At 43.0% G+C, this 16,777-nt stretch overlaps 1 protein-coding gene and 1 pseudogene across 6 annotated transcripts; one reads left to right on the top strand and one right to left on the bottom strand.

The window, feature by feature from the left end:
- Positions 1–3,244: 3,244 nt before the first annotated feature.
- Positions 3,245–13,173, bottom strand: LOC125896002 (zinc transporter ZIP3-like). Of its 6 annotated transcripts, none has more exons than XM_049588280.1 (3): positions 12,795–13,173; positions 7,154–7,445; positions 3,245–5,783 (listed from the first exon to the last, which is right to left on the bottom strand). In XM_049588280.1, the coding sequence occupies exons 2-3, from the start codon at positions 7,358–7,360 to the stop codon at positions 5,037–5,039; spliced, it is 954 nt and encodes a 317-aa protein (XP_049444237.1). In that variant the 5' UTR covers positions 7,361–7,445; positions 12,795–13,173; the 3' UTR covers positions 3,245–5,036. The 6 variants fall into 6 exon arrangements, with proteins under 6 accessions (XP_049444237.1, XP_049444238.1, XP_049444236.1 ...); XM_049588281.1 differs by having other exon boundaries at positions 7,154–7,442; XM_049588279.1 differs by lacking the exon at positions 12,795–13,173 and adding an exon at positions 10,915–10,987.
- A 96-nt stretch (positions 13,174–13,269) lies between these two features.
- On the top strand, positions 13,270–16,001 carry LOC125895989 (tripartite motif-containing protein 16-like; annotated as a pseudogene).
- Positions 16,002–16,777: the final 776 nt, after the last annotated feature.

Below are 16,777 nucleotides of genomic sequence, written 5' to 3'. Positions count from 1 at the left end.
CTGGGGCTATCACCGGCGCAGAGACATAAAATTTGCGATTCTGCAACAGACAACAAAACTCCTGTGTCCAAAATAATAATCAACAAATGTAATAATAATCAAAAACTAAATAAACATTATTATTCTGTTCCAGTATTATAGTATTCTGCAGTACTGCGTGTTGCTGTTGCCCAACAGAACACAGTGTATTCAACCAATGTTAACGTCTGTATCGTGTTTTTATTGTCGGAGAAAGTAAAGTGTCAATTATTAATGTTAGTAGACAGTGGTAGCGTCCTTTTTTTTTTCATATTCATACAGTGTACTGTACAGATGTAAATACATAAGGTAAAAAATATATATATGATACAAAATAACATAATATAAAATAATGCAACATAATATGAAACTAGATTTGAATGTTTTTAGGGTTTTTAGCTGTTTGTTTATGAGACACACTTTGTTACGTTGTCAAGAAAAGTGCTATATACTGTGCGACTTTTTCATTTAATAATATTAAATATTTAAAATTATTTTCAGAACTAAATTCAAAGCCGACTGCTGTTTGTCATCTTTTGTAAACATTTGGAGAAAAAACACTTCAGCAAACTCAGAAAATTAAGTTAGTGAATGTGAAGTACTCACATCTTTTACTTAAATAAACAAAGATACCACTGTGCATTAATACTTTGTGAAAAGTTCCTGCATTAAAGTACAAAAATATTAAGCATCAAAATATTTTTAATGACGTACCCGAAGTATAATTTGTGCACATTTTTAAAACATTTTCTGCAACAAATCTTTTCTTGACATTCTCTCTCATGTCCACTAGATGCTGCTCTGACACTGTGCTCCATTCACCTACCAGCACCACCACCAGCAGCACCAGCACCACCACCAGCAGCAGCACCAGCACCACCAGCAGCACCACCACCAGCACCAGCAGCAGCACCACCAGCAGCACCACCAGCAGCACCACCACCAGCAGCACCAGCACCACCAGCAGCACCACCACCAGCAGCACCAGCAGCACCAGCAGCACCACCAGCAGCAGCACCACCAGCAGCACCACCACCAGCAGCACCAGCACCACCAGCAGCACCACCACCAGCAGCACCAGCAGCACCAGCAGCACCAGCACCACCAGCAGCACCAGCAGCACCAGCACCACCAGCACCAGCAGCACCAGCAGCACCAGCACCACCAGCACCAGCAGCACCACCAGCACCAGCACCACCAGCAGCACCACCACCAGCAGCACCAGCACCACCAGCAGCACCACCACCAGCAGCACCAGCAGCACCAGCAGCAGCACCAGCACCACCACCAGCAGCAGCAGCAGTGTTAGTGTACGTGTTAGTATTTGTAGTGTTAGTTGTACTAGTTGTAAAACTGCTAAAAAGATAAAAGACAAAAAGATTGGAGATGTTGTTTGATCTGAATAATATAACTTTGATTTGCAAATCTTTTATTACCTTAATTCAGTTGAGGACAGAACAAAGACGAGATATTTAATGTTCAAACTGATAAACTTTATTGTTTTTTGCAAATCTGCACTCACTCTGCAGCAGGTTTTAATAAAGCTGGGACACGGCCACTGTCGACTAATCTGTCGATTATTTCTTCGATTACTCGACTAATCATTTTATCGCAAAATGTGTTAAAATGTTGAAAAATGTCGGCCTGTCTCTCCCAAACCCCAAAATGATGTCATCTTGTTTCGTACTCACACCAAAGAGTTTCAGTTCACGTCATGGGAGAGTGTGTAAAGCTGCCGATATTTGACCGTAAGAAGCTGCAATAAGAGTATTTTGGGTACTTTATAGTACTTTACAATGAAAAATGACGCAAACCGATTAGTCGACTACTAAAATAGTCACCGATTATCTTAATAGTCGATTAGTCAACGATTAGTCAACTAATAGTTGCAGCCCTATTTCACACTGTGACGTCACCTTGTCTTTGACCAACACTCAGTAAATGTTTGTGATCTGAGGACACATGGACGTCGCCAAAAAAAAAATGTACGCAGGCTTTTTAAACACGTGTGAACCCGTTAAAAATTGGTGACAGACTCCTTCCCTTTGCCAGACTCAACGATGGACTGATTGGATTTTGGTGGTCAAAGGTCAAAGGTCAATGTGACCTTGCATCTGTCTCATTCTCGTGAACACGATATCTCAAGGACAGCTTATGGAAATTTCTTCAGATTTGACACAAACGTCCACTTTGACTGAAGAATTAACTGATTAGGATTTTGGTGGTTGGAGGTCAAAGGTCAGTGTGACCACGCAAAACAGGTTTTTGTCCACAACTCAAGAGTTCAAACACTAATTATGACAAAGTTTCACTCAAATATCTAACAGGATAAAATAATGAAGCGATGACATTTTATATCCAAAAGGTCAAAGGTCAGCTTGACTGTGACATCATCACATTCCGCATATAACACTTTTCGGTCCATTGTTCAACATGTATCTCAGGAACAGAGGGATATGGATGTAAACTTGTGCTGAGGAATACAATTCTAGTTTTTTATAGATCTTTATTTTTTATTATTTGATCTTTAATGTATTTTTGTATGTTGATAGTTTTGCATTACTTATGTTTCTTGAGTAAAAATAAAACAGATTCTAACAGTTATAATTTCCATAATAAGTGAAGTCACAGTGTGCTCTCTGTGAACAGAAGACGATGTTATTTAAGTTCTTCATGTTTCGTGAACTGGTTTGTTACCTTCAGTCAGACGCTGAGTTCAGTGTCAATCTCTCAAAGCAAACTTTACAGCGTGCAGCAGCATCTGAGGGAGAAACACGAGTCAGTGACCAAAATAAAAGATGATGATGGAGAGAGATGTAAAATGGAGCTGACTGAGAGTGAAAATGGGACTTACATTTATCAGACGGACATCATGTTGTTCTGTGTCTGCTGCTGTTTACACCACATAAATAATCCAGTTTGATAATAATTTGTTTTATTTAACCAGCACACCATGAGACGATGATGAGGCGACACAAACCTTCATAAATACAAAACTCTTCAACATCACGACATGAACACAGACAACAATGAAAAGGTCATAAACATAAAGATTACATGGACAGATGCAGATCATCTTTAAAAGACTCCAGTGTGATTATTTCATACAGACACAGCAGGTTTAATAGAAAAACTAAGCTTAACACCAGCTCAAAGCTTCAGTATATATGAAACTGTGTCATACCTCACCGCCGCAGTGGTGGAATGTAACTAAGTACACAAGTACTGAAGAACAATTTTGATTTACTTTATTTGAGTATTTCCACTTTATATTTCTACTCCATCACATCTCAGAGGAAACACTGTACTTTCTACTGCACTTTAGATTCAGATTACTGATACAAAATATGATAAACAAATAAATAATCACGTATTATTATATATTAATCTACCCAGCAGTGTATAAATGTAGCTGCAACATTAAAGCTCAGTTAAAGGTTCTGTGTACGACATTCAGAGCATTGATAAGCAACTGTTTGCTGTCGAGCTTCTCTGTGCTCTGACGGTCCGGACGCATGTGCACGTTAACGCTAGAGTTTTAAACGGGCCGAAAAATTACAACCTGAACTGAACTGACCCGTGTGAGCTAAATCCTGAACCCAGTCCGTCCAAGATTATCACATGACACACTCAGCCGACCCGCCAATAAAAGCACTAAATATCACCGTATTTCCCCGCCAGAGAAGCTCCCCACTCCGACCGAGAGGAAGGACAGAGCTCAGCTCAGTGCTTGGCTGCTCCCTCTGCTTCTTTCCTTAGCTGCACGTTTTTATATTATTTATTTCAAAAATACATAAGCAAATAATATTTATTTTTCCCACAGCCCGAGCCCTCCTCCACCCGGCCAATCCATGCACATTTTCGGCCCGTCCCTTGTGCGTTTCCCACTGGCTGGCTCATCACCGCTGCTCTGCACTGTGCTCACAGGGTGGTTACTGCTGATAACGTGTTGTCGTGGAGGCGTAGCGCCCACCCTCCAGTTCCCCCAGACTAACACCGTTAGCTCTTTCAGCACTGCTGCTGTTGTTAGCACCGTTAGCTTCTCGCTGCGAGCTCAGCCATGTGTGAATCACTGATATGCTCTGAATGTTGCACACACCGCTTTTAAATCTCGATACAGAGAACAAACAGGTTCACTTTTAAAAAAGTCTCCAATTCTCAAATTATTATGTCACTACATTTCGCTCCATTTAGCAGCTCCGACCTGCATTTTAACGAACTTCAAACACCAAATTTGGAAAAACTAACAGGGTCCTACAGTGTGGAGTTCAGTTCCCAGTCATGATGTAAACTATTCCCTGGAGGTCTGTAACAAATAATGTCCGACTAAAACCACTTTTATTCTTTCTGTAGTCAAAAATAATGTTAACGTGTTTTTTTAATGTATCTTTAAGAGTTTTTTATTTATAAGGGGAAAAAAAAGTTCTTTGGGGTGAACGTCAGAGACACAGGCGTGGCCTCGAGGGAACACGACCAGTTTTAGTCAAAAACTCTGTTTACAAGAAAATTCCACAGGAAGCTCTGACCTGCTGCAGGTCCAGATTTTCACCAGCAAGAGGCAGTTTGTTGCACCTGTAAAAACACCCATCAGTGATGTCACAGTCTGCTGGAGTACACCTGTACATCACCGCCGCCACATGAGGAGTTAAACCACAGGAGGTCAGTGACGGTGTGTTTATCTGCAGAGACTCTGCCCTCTGCCTGGATTTTATTCCTCTGTTGTGTTCGGGATGTTTCTGGGCGCCAGCTTTTGGGCAGTGGTGCGTGACCTCCTGCTGATACGTCCATAATGAAAACACAAATACAGCGAGGTGAAACAGCAACCACTTCTGGTGTTGCTGAGCAGGGAGAAGGGCCAAATTTAAAAACTGCAGCCGACAAACCCTGCCTGATTCTGCCTACATCACAGACACAGCTGTTCCAGATGTTTCCGCCTCTCACAGCTGGACTCTGCTGCCTTTGTGGAGTTATGAGTTTTCCTTTGGTATTGCTGTGTGTGTCAGAGCACTTCCTGTGTGTCACCACTTGATGAAGACGAGTGCAGCAAGTGCAGTGTAGCCGAGGATGAGGAAGAGCACTTTGAGCAGCCGGTCCTGTTTGTCGTCCAGTTCTCGGGACAGAATCTCAAAGAAGGTGACGAACAGAAAGGTGCCGGCGGCGAGTCCCTGCAGCACCACTGACACCACGCTGCCCGCCAGCGTCTGCGTCGACTCGATGCCCATCCCGACCACCATGCCCAGCGGGATCATCAGGCTGACCGTGACGCCCAGCTTGACAGCGTCCTTCATGCTGAGTGACGCTTTGGCCACGCTCACACCGAGTGCCACAGCGGCCAGCGTCTCGTGCACGGCCACGCCCAGGAAGAGGCTGCCCAACTTGGCTCCATCCTCCTGCAGGCCGAGCGCCAGGCCCTCGAACACCGAGTGAGCCGAAAGAGCCAGAACCAGGCTGGCCAGACGCAGAGGCCCCGCCCCCGCCAGCTCAGCAGGGCTGAAGTGTCCGTGATGGTGTCCGTGGGAATGGTGACCGCTGCTGACCGGTGAGCCCCGCGCCGGGGAGATGAAAGGCGTGTCGTACTCTGAGTCGCTGCCGGCCTCGGAGCCGCCGGCATTGAATGTCTCCAGGTCGATGAAGGACGGTTTCTCCTTCCTGAAGGTGAGGATGGCCTGCTCCACGAACACGGTGAGGAAGAGGCCGAGCATCATCATCGTCTCAGCCAGAGGATAGTCGCTGCTGATCTTCAGCTGCGTGAACACGTCGGCCACCTGAGGAGAGTCAACACACACACACACTGAAGATCAGACGGCAGTTTATTGATTCGGAATCCAGTTTTAATACTTCAATATAATACTAAGTTTTGTTTTCATTGTTTCACCACTGTTCCGGGAAAAACTTAAACTCCCGTCTGCTAAACTAAACTCACACCTGCGACACAAATGATCTGTCATCACCTCATTAAAGGGAAACCTCTAGGGATGCACCGACTGAGAACTTCCGGATTAGGGATGAGTGTTATTAGTCATCTTAACGATTAAACGTCCACCCCCTCGCTGGTCGACACCAGAAATATTAGTCAGTTAAACCTAGTAGTGCTTTATTTATGTACAAAGCAGCTTAACTGTCATGCAGCCGCCCGCCACTAGTGGGTGCTACAGAGCCATCAGACAGCAGTCCCCCTCCCCGTGGTAATGCTCCAGTAGACTGGAGTTTTAAACTGGAGAGATATCCTCTCATAAACCAGCGCAGCTTGGCAGCACTTTGATCTAGAAAATAAATTCAATGAATCTTTTTTGAGACGTTATATTATTTGTTAACTTTAAGAGTTGTTGTCAGATAATGTGCAGGTTCATATTCATACTGCACGCAGCAACATGCCTCATTTCAGCTGAAGTTTAATTATAATTTACATGTTGTTTTATTAACTTTAAAGTGAAGTGCATCATTTCTGTCGGATAATCTGCAGGGTTCAATGTGCCCCATATTTCAGAGGCACTTTATTTATTTCAGATGTTATTTTAGTGGTTAACTTTTGACTGCGTTGCCTCATGTTCACACTCATACCGCACGGCACAAAGTGTCTCGTACTTCAGCAGCATTTAAAATCCAACATGGTCGTTGAAGATTGTGATTAAAGGCTTCAAACGGCTCTGAATGCGCACAGTATATTTTGGGACAATGTTTCAAATACTTAACAATAAATTGTGCCAAATTTTGACTGTTTTCTGAGTGTTTTCCTTTTTTAGACTAGTCGACTAGTCTTAATTAAATTTTTCGTCTAGTCGCCAGGAACATCCCTTGTCCTCATCCATACAGATGTGTTTCTAGCTTTTGTTACGATGACCTGAATAAGTCACTAAATTTGTCTCTAGTTGTGTTTCAGATATACAGCGACTGAAAAGGTCTGAAAAGTAAAAGCTAAATCCAGCAATAAAGTTGCGAAGTTGGCAACAAGGAGCGTCAAATGTGTAACACAAGACAAAACCAGAGCGCTGCAGTGCAACAATCACTTTATCTTGATTATCTTGTTCTCACGATCACTGGCAGCTAAAATCATAACTGAACTGCCCAGCCCCAGTTGAGACATCAGGGATATTAGTCATTAGTAGTGTCTCTCGTGAGGCTGTTGTAGCGTTACCTTGTCTCTGACGGCAGGCAGCAGAGCGTTGAAGCATGTTGCCAGGAACACGCCTCCTCCGAACGAGTTACACAGAGACAGAGCCCTCCTGTATCTGTGCGCCTTGTCGTAGTCGACCAGCAGGAGACGCACTGGGACCAGAACGCCCGCCAGCATGAGGCCAAATAGGCCCAGCAGGCCTAGCAGCTTGGCCACTAGGATCTCCATCCTGACGCTCAAACACTATAGCTGCATCACACACACCTCCACTCTGGACTCTACTGGTGCTGCTGGGACATCTCTACTGGTGCTGCTGGGACAGACAGAGACACTGTGAGCTGAGTGTGAGACGTTAGTGCACAAAGAAGTGCAGAATAAACCCGAATAAACCAGTTCGCCCAGATTCTTCAGCTGAGGATCACTTTCCCAGAGAGAGAGAGAGAGAGAGAGAGAGAGAGAGAGAGAGAGAGAGAGAGAGAGTTTAGCCAACACATAAAACTACACATTAAAAACTGTCTTGTGGCCTAAACACGTACGTTTACTACAGAGCCGTACTCGTAGCTACAGCTGGAAACTTTTCATAAAACAACAACAACTTCTATCTTATTTGCTGAAACTCTTAACTCTCTTAGCACGATTCTGTGACTGCTGTCTTCTTCTCACCTCGATGTTTTCAGAAACATATTTTAGTGACTGTTAAGCTGTAAAATGAGAACATTTGAGACCCGGCCACCATGTTGGATTAAACAGAGTAACAAGCCCCGCCCACCAGCCAGACCAACTTTCTCATCTTACAGCTAAACAGTCACTAAAATATGAAAACATCTGAGGCGAGAATAAAGCAATGCAGTGACCAGTGATGTTGACAGGGTGTCAGTGTAGAGAGTCTCTGGGACCCTCGGCTGGTCATTTCACTGGGACTCCATAACATCTGTGCTTTTTGACAAACTGCAGCATTAAACTCGTATTGTTGTTGAAAATGTTTATGAAAGTTATGTAAAATCCCAAATCTGAAAACTTTACAAGTTCCTAATTTACAAAACCACAGACTGTATGTATTTTGATATACAGTCTGTGTACAAGACAACAAAACGTCACATCCGAAGTTGAGTGCAGAGAGCACCGAAATCATCTACTCAGTATCAAGTGGGCCTGAATCACGTGACATGACTGTGACATATTACATGATAATCCATCAATTGTGAGTAAGACACTGTATTCTGTGAAATACATAAAACAATATTAAATAAATAATAAGTAGATTGATTACACGGGAGGGTTAGGGTAAGGAGGTGATGGGGTGGTTGCCTGGCAACAATAAAAAAGGCACAAGTGTTTGTTACTAGTGGCATTCAATACGATCATATTCATGTCATATCAACTGATGACTCATCTGTTCCTGCAGGTAACAAGATATGAATCCTGTGTAATCCTGTGTCCTGTGGCTGCAATAATAAATGTATTGTCAGTCCCTCTACAGCCTGTACTCATATCTCTGTATCCTGAAGTGATGATGTGAGTATTAATTCTGTCATACACAATTAAAGTAGCTTTTTAATAGACCTAACTATCAATAACTAGTTTACACATTCATAAGTTTGTTTCTTTTTTTGGCGATGAAGAAAACCCACAACATCACGTTCGTATTACAATGAATTGTGGGTTATTAAATCAGTGAGGCCTGCTGAAGTCTGCACCCCAAGTGGACTCTCTATAAGTCTGCACAAAGTCCACCTGAGGCCCCTCTGGATGACTTGTTGATTTAAACAGCCCTCAGCAGTCCCAGGAATGCGCCCACAAAGTCTGCACGTGCGGTGAAGTCTGGACATTTGAGCCCTGTTTCCACCGAGCAGTGCGATACGATACAGTTCAGTTCAGTTCAGTTCAGTATGCTTTCTTCTGTTCCCACAGTGAAAGTTGTGGATGGTACCAACAGAAGCGTTCCTTAGCGTCCCCATGTTTGGTCCCCCCTCTGTTGGGGTACCTAGCAGCAAATTACAACTATAAAATGAAAGAGAAAAAAATCACTTCATTCACTGGGCCGACTGCCGGCAACTTTTAAGGTGGAACGTTAACTTGTAATGTTACTCAATGCATGAGTTGATGACGTGAATCCATCAGCACACCTTAAATTTCACTGTGACAACTTTGACCATCACTTTAGTTTTTATATGACACACACTTTTAGTAATGACTTTAAAAATATAGATTCATTTGGAGCGGATTATGTGAAGGTCATATATTCTAATCCTCACTTCCTGTGGGCTACAGCAACACTAAACCCCTGAGCTTGCCTGAGAAGGACTAAATGCACAAAGCTGCTATTTTGAAATATCCCATGGAGAGAGACTCTCACTGCAGCCTGTTCTATTTTGTTGTGAAAATGTGGGCGTGCAGCCTCGTTCTGTGGACGATAAACCAGGTGCAGACTTCCATCTGTGTCACCGCTGATGAGGAAATACAGCGAGTGCTGGACGGAGCAGTGAGTGACAACAACCCCGCCCACATTTAAGAGGACTGTCTGAACACACCCAGGGTCTAGGTACCATGTCTGAAGGCTTACTGCTGGTTCCAGAGGGACTGGACTGAAAGGGTTTGGTGGAGACGGGGCTTATGGATTCAGCGAGTAAGTCAGCATCAGTGCAGGATCACTGTCGGAGGGTTTTATAACTCACTCCCACTCCTCACTAGCTGGTTTGTGGCAGAGCCTCAACATGAAGGCGGAAGCAGAATGAAAGAGGGTAGGGAGAGGGAGTAGGGGGCGGTTTGGGAAAGGCCTTTGAGGGGCGTTATTGTTCTGAGTTGAAGTTTTTTCAAAGCAAGAGGTTCAGAGCGCTCCAGCAAAAATGGAGGTGTGTAGCAACACAAAAACACTGAGCATAAAGCTTCATTCTCATGAAGAACAATTACAAAAAGCCGCCTCCTGCTGCAAAAACACTCTGTATGTGATCAGGGTCTTTGACCAGACGAATAACGTGTCATTTTGAAAATGGGCGCAGTTCCCCTTTAAGTACAGTTTTCAGGTAACGTTATTGAGTATTTCAACTCATCCACTACATGTCAGGAGGAAATACTGTGTTTTGCCAGCACCTTTACAGAGATGTAAAATCCTGACACTGAGAGTACAATCAGTGCTGCAGCCCTGTGGTGTTTAACTCGTTTTAAACGGAACTGTCCCGGTGTGTGTTTTCATCCTCTCACCAATAACGTTAACTCATTAAACACATCCTCCCGCCATCTTTACAAACTTTAAACTATGTATAACAATTAAATAACGTTTAACGACATCCTGTCGAGATAAACTCACTAACCGGTGGTTTGTTTGACTGTTTCATATGTTAACGTGTTCGCTGCTGGTGATTTAACCGATGTTAGCCCCGCTTCCTGTGCAGAACTTCAAAATAAAATGTCACAGCGCTTCATAACTCGTAAAGTATTATTTGTTTTAATGTTTCTCTGAGTTTACGCTTCAGTTTTCTTTCTTAAAATTATTGAACAGGCATAACTTACCTCCTTTACGTGAATTTTACTCCGTTCATTTGACGTAAATATTGAGCATTTCCGCTCTAGAGCATGCTAACAGCTGTTAGCTTGACGGAGCTGCTAACAGGAGCTAGCCGTCGTTAGCTTCCCGGTAGCTACAGAGGCTAGCTAACACTTCAAACTACGGTTATAAATGACAGCAGCTGCTCACAGCTGTGTTCCTTCAGTCGAAGCACAAAGCTCAGCTCAGCAACGACATGTTAAAGCCCAAAAACACGAGTCGGTGTCTCCGTGTTTACCTGTCCGAGCCTCCGTCTCCTCTCAGCAGGTGTATGGAAACACTTCCTCATTTACGTCACAACGGCCCTGAACGCTGAATGGTAAATTTAATATTAGTGACGTAAAGCAGGAAGGAAGAGAGACGAACACAGTCAAGAAGTGTTTTCACATCAGACCTGGATGATTGTTTTAATGTTAAACGGGATTTTCAGTCTCAACTGTTAAAACAATGATGATTTACCAGATGTATTAATCTGCTGATTGTTTTGTGACACCAAGTTTGTTTGTTTGTTTGTTTGTTTGTTTAACCTCAACATCATCACTGACACATTAGATCATCATTATTAACACTAACACAAGCACCTCAAATCTGTACTTTAGCACAGTACTTGAGTTGATGTCATTACTTTCCAACACATCAAAATCATGTGAAATATGTTCTCCGTATTCCTGCCCGCGTGAGCCTTTGTGCGAATTATGCGCACGACTTCCGGCGTTGAACTGAAACCGACGATTTCCAGTGTTTACAGCTTGTTTACAGTAGCTACTCTCTTCTTCTCTCCAACAGCAACTAGGAAATAAAAGGTGGAACACAACACCTGTTAGAGTTCAAACAGGATCATGTGATCATACGTCTGCCATCTTTGACAGACATCTCAAAGCAACCTAGCACGCTAACAGTTAGCATGCTAACAGTTAGCTCACCTTGCTCCGTTGAAATATTGTTAACTTTAACATGTCCCGAGCAGCTTAAGGTGACATCTGCTCCTTCTAAAGATGATTCCTGATGACTCATTAAGAGACACTAACACGTAATTCAGTATTAACTGTAGCCCCATGTAAAGTGAATAAATGTGATGTTTCCCAGCTAATCCTCCGCCCGTCTGCGTTAAAAATGCTAAGTTAACATCAGTTAAATATTTGTTAAAACTAAATGTATTTGCTAAACTGAAGGCAAATGACTTTGGAAAAGAACCAGCGTTGGAGGTTAGCCACCAAGAGTAGCCACTATGGCAAGCCGTTTAACATGTAATCGCTAAGTTTGACTATCCGGAATTAGCATTATAGATATCAACAGCGCCATTTTGACTAGTCATAATGTCATTGTGACTAATATGAATTTTAATTGAAGATATCTATAACGTCATTCTGACTAGTCAAAGCTACAGTTACATATATCTGTAATTAGATTCTGACTAGTCAAAACTCTTATTCAAGATATCTGTAATTCAGTTTTGACTACTAAGATTCAAACTACTTTTGCAATACATAGGTATGGGATTTCTCATTATAGATATCTCCAATGTCGTTGCGGATATCTGCAATTGAATTGGAGGTATCTCTAATTCCAGTTTGAGATATCTACAGTTTAATTTTGACTAGTCATAATTCAAGGTCAAGATATCTACAACTTCATTCTGACTATCTGAAACTTAATTCAAGATATCTTGAAAGGACCATGTAGATATTTTCAATTGATGATAATTAAAGATATCTTGAACTTGAATTATGACTAGTCATAATTAAATTGTAGATATCTCAAACTGGAGGTGGTGACATCATCAAGTTCGCTGCTGTTCCAAAAGCAGAAATGACTGTACTCCCGTCCTCCCGTTCTTGGGAAGTCCAGACTCTCGCATGGACTTGCCCAGTCCACAAGTCCAAACTGCTGAACTTGAGTATTGAGAAACGCCTTGAGAAACATCTGAAACAGGAAGTTGTACAAAGTAAAGTCAGACAGAAAAAAGGAAGCCTGGAAAAGATGATGAATACTTTGAGACTCTGTTCTGCCAGTATCTGGCCTCATTCACCAAAACTGTCTTTTCTTAAATTGTTCCTAATATAAGTCCAAAGAAAAGATGACAAAAGATCTACTACTTTACCTCATTAAGATCAGTACCTGTGCTGCAGTATCACACTGTGGTATCTGTCCTGTGTAAGAACGTGTTGCCGTCTGAAGTTGTGAATAAATGCAGGTTTGTTTCAGGCCCATTGAAACTGAAATGTTTTGTCACAGATGTTTCACAGTGGATCATTAAATATGAGAGAAAACGATTCAACAGTAACTCAGCTGTTTGATGACACTTTAGTTTGATCACTTCCTGTCGTCACTCAGCTGCTTTTAACCAGGAAAAGAAAAGTGAACAGGCTTTGAGGACGAGTCAGAGACACATGGAGGAGGAGCCAACCAGGATTTAACCACTGCAAACTGTTTTCACATGTTGAACTGAGGCTTCATTTGAAAGCAGGAAACAAAGTTCAAAGTGCTGCTGGTCGTCCTGGAATCAGCGCTCCCTCCTCTTCCTGCTCTCACACACAACCAGCTCCACTCTGTTCCCTCCCCTTCACATCTACACTGTGAGGATGGGTGGAACCAACATGGTGGTGACGTCACAGAGCTGACAGGCTGCATTCGCTGCATGATCACATGATGTTTAGATCAGAGCTCAAACTACTTTCACTTCTCAGAGAGTGAAACTCACACAGTCACTGCCACAAGGTGAAATGGCGCAGCGAGGAGTTGAGCTGGACCGAGAAACCTTCTCTTGTTCCATCTGTCTGGATCTACTGAAGGATCCGGGGACTCTTCACTGTGGACACAGCTACTGCATCAACTGTATTCAAAGCTTCTGGGATGGAGAGGATGAGAAGAGAATCTACAGCTGCCCTCAGTGTAGGCAGAGCTTCACACTGAGGCCTGTCCTGAGGAAAAGCACCATGTTAGCAGATTTAGTGGAGAAACTGAAGAAGACTGGACTCCAAGCTGCTCCTGCTGATCACTGCTATGCTGGAGCTGAAGATGTGGCCTGTGATGTCTGCACTGGGAGGAAACTGAAAGCCTTCAAGTCCTGTCTGCAGTGTGTGGCCTCTTACTGTGAGAAACACCTCCAGCCTCATCGTGACTCGGCTCCATTACAGAAACACAAGCTGGTGGAGCCCTCCAAGAAGCTGCAGGAGAACATCTGCTCGTCATGATGAGGTGATGAAGATGTTCTGCCGCACTGATCAGCAGTGTATCTGTTATCTCTGCCCTGTGGATGAACATAAAGGCCACGACACAGTGTCAGCTGCAGCAGAAAGGACTGAGAGGCAGAGAGAGCTGGAGGGGAGTCGACAAAACATCCAGCAGAGAATCCAGGACACAGAGAAAGATGTGAAGCTGCTCCAACAGGAGGTGGAGGCTATCAGTGGCTCTGCTGATAAAGCAGGGGAGCACAGTGAGAAGATCTTCACTGAGCTGATCCGTCTCATGGAGAAAAGACGCTCTGATGTGAAGCAGCAGCTCAGATGGCAGCAGGAAACTGAAGTGAGTCGAGTCAAAGAGCTTCAGGAGAAGCTGGAGCAGGAGATCACTGAGCTGAAGAGGAAAGACGCTGAGCTGGAGCAGCTCACACACAGAGGATCACACCCAGTTTCTACACAACTACCCCTCACTGTCAGCACTCAGTGAAGCCACACACTCATCCAGCATCAACATCCATCCTCGCCGCTACTTTGAGGACGTGACAGCAGCTGTGTCAGGAGTCAGAGATAAACTACAGGACGCTCTGAGGGACACATGGACAAACGTCTCACTGACAGTGGCTGAAGTGGATGTTTTACTGCCACAACCAGAGCCCAAGACCAGAGCTGAGTTCTTCAGATATTCACGTCACATCACACTGGATCCAAACACAGCATACACATGGCTGTTATTATCTGAGGGGAACAGGAAAGTGACAGTAATGAGTGAACAACAGTCTTATTCTAAACACCCAGACAGATTCACTGACCGGTTTCAGGTCCTGAGTAGAGAGAGTCTGACTGGACGTTGTTACTGGGAGGTGGAGTGGAGAGGGATAGGAGTTGATGTAGCAGTCACATACAAGAATATCAGCAGAGCAGGGGGGGGTGAATGTGTATTTGGACGAAATGACAAATCTTGGTCGTTAGATTGTTACAATAACAGTTATTACTTTTATCACAACAAAGTCCAAACTCCCGTCTCAGGTCCTCGGTCCTCCAGAGTAGGAGTGTACCTGGATCACAGTGCAGGTATTCTGTCCTTCTACAGCGTCTCTGAAACCATGACTCTCCTCCACAGAGTCCAGACCACATTCACTCAGCCTCTCTATGCTGGACTTTGGCTTTATTGTCATTATCCTGGAGACACTGCAGAGTTGTGTGAACTGAAATAGTCAGAAGTCATTTAAGGGTTAAACTCTGTCTTTAGTCTCCATGTTTGTTGCTGACAGCTGATTGTTGTGGCGTTTCTTCACTGCACACAGATCAGCTGTCAGTCAAACATTGTGGGCGGACTTTGACATCTTCTCCTGAGTTGTTGTGTAAATGTTTGAGTTTCTTCAGGTGCACTCTAAAATATGATTCATGGGGTCAGTGGGTAACGCTTCAAATACACAAGTTTGTCAGCAGAAACAAATGAAGTTGGGGCTCTGTAAAGATCCGAGCAAAGAAAATTGTTTTCCTGTTTTCTGATCCTATTAATCACCACATGGTTTATTCAATTCATGAAATGAGTCTTTGCTTTGTTAGAAAACAAGAACAAACTAAATTCCCATAAGAAATGATGTTGATTTATTTTTTTACTTTTCTCCAGTGTGTGCTTTTTGTGTTAACGCTCCAGTGTGTAGGATTTTGGGGAATTTATTTTCAGAAATTGAATATTATATAATAAGTGTGTTTTCTTTAGTGTTCAATCACCTGAAAATAAGAATCGTTGTGTTTTGCTTAATCTTCTCAGTTTAGTGCAGCTACACTGTGCCACATGGATCTAATAAACTTGGGTATGACATCATGTGTGATGTCAGCAGACTGTACGATGACAGCGCCGACTGAATCACAGGCTACGATGTAACAGCTTCACATAGTGAGTGATGCTGCAGGGTTATTACTGCTCCAACTGGGAAGCTACACACAGAGGGACACATTAATACAATTACTAATATATTACGATGCCTTCAAGCTCTACTCAGTAAAAATGAGAACGAGGCAGAGGTAAAATACAACATTCTCATGATGTGTTCAGTGTAATCTTGTAAAATACAGATTTTGATGAGAAACTTGAATAAATCAGCTGATTAAAGGAGAAATGTGTCATCGTTTTTACAGCTACATAAACAGGATGTTACAGAGGGCGTTATGATCGATTGTTTGTGGTAAAAAAAAAAGTTTTGAAGATGTTTTTCAGGTATTATTGAATTTGTGCTCATTTAAAAGTCATGAAATGAAGAACTGTTTTTACTTTTCAACAGTTCAGTTATTTTTTTACTACAGTGTAGATTTCTTTGTTTACCTGGAACAAGGGGGGGAATCAACACCAAAAACAAAATAAACAACATATAAACAAACATGGCTATCGACCCAGAATATTGAAATCGGTGCATCCTGAGTTATTGTCTACACAGGCAGCAGGTCCTGGTCCACGGAGAACGCCACGTTACACCACCTTGTTTTTACAGTAGCCCAGAACTAACAAACCAAACACTGACTTTAGATCTGGACATCGCAATTTCACGTCGGCCAGTGTGGTTAGCAGCTCCTTTGTGACAAAGAGCATCGGAAGAACTCAGATTTTTTAAAAGTGAAACGTCTTCAGAGTTTTTACTGGTTTAAATCAGCTGGTGTGTTTGTTTCTGAGAGGAAGAGACCTCTGAGGATAATTCAGCTCCTCAGCAATCAACACTGAAGGAATTCTGACCAGGAAACATTTCAGCTGGTTGTAATCTGTAATCTGTAATCCTCACTGATAGACGCCACTGAATCTGACACACTGGACTGTCAAATTCTTTAGTTGTACATTTTCACGCCTCTCGACAAAAGGTCACAGTGACCTGACGGCAAATTCTAATCAGTTCATTAAGTCTAAAGCCCCGTCTCCACCAA

Source organism: Epinephelus fuscoguttatus, linkage group LG10, assembly GCF_011397635.1.
Source record: "Epinephelus fuscoguttatus linkage group LG10, E.fuscoguttatus.final_Chr_v1".
NCBI lineage: Eukaryota > Metazoa > Chordata > Actinopteri > Perciformes > Serranidae > Epinephelus > Epinephelus fuscoguttatus.
Note: the sequence above shows the minus strand (reverse complement) of the source record. Positions and strands in the feature narration are given on the sequence as shown.

Coding starts and splice junctions, on each gene's coding strand:
- LOC125896002 (XM_049588280.1), bottom strand. CDS start 7,360: ATGGAGATCCTAGTGGCCAAGCTGCTAGGCCTGCTGGGCCTATTTGGC. Junction 5,784..7,153: donor TGCCTGCCGTCAGAGACAAG/GTAACGCTACAA, acceptor GACTCTCCTCAG/GTGGCCGACGTGTTCACGCA.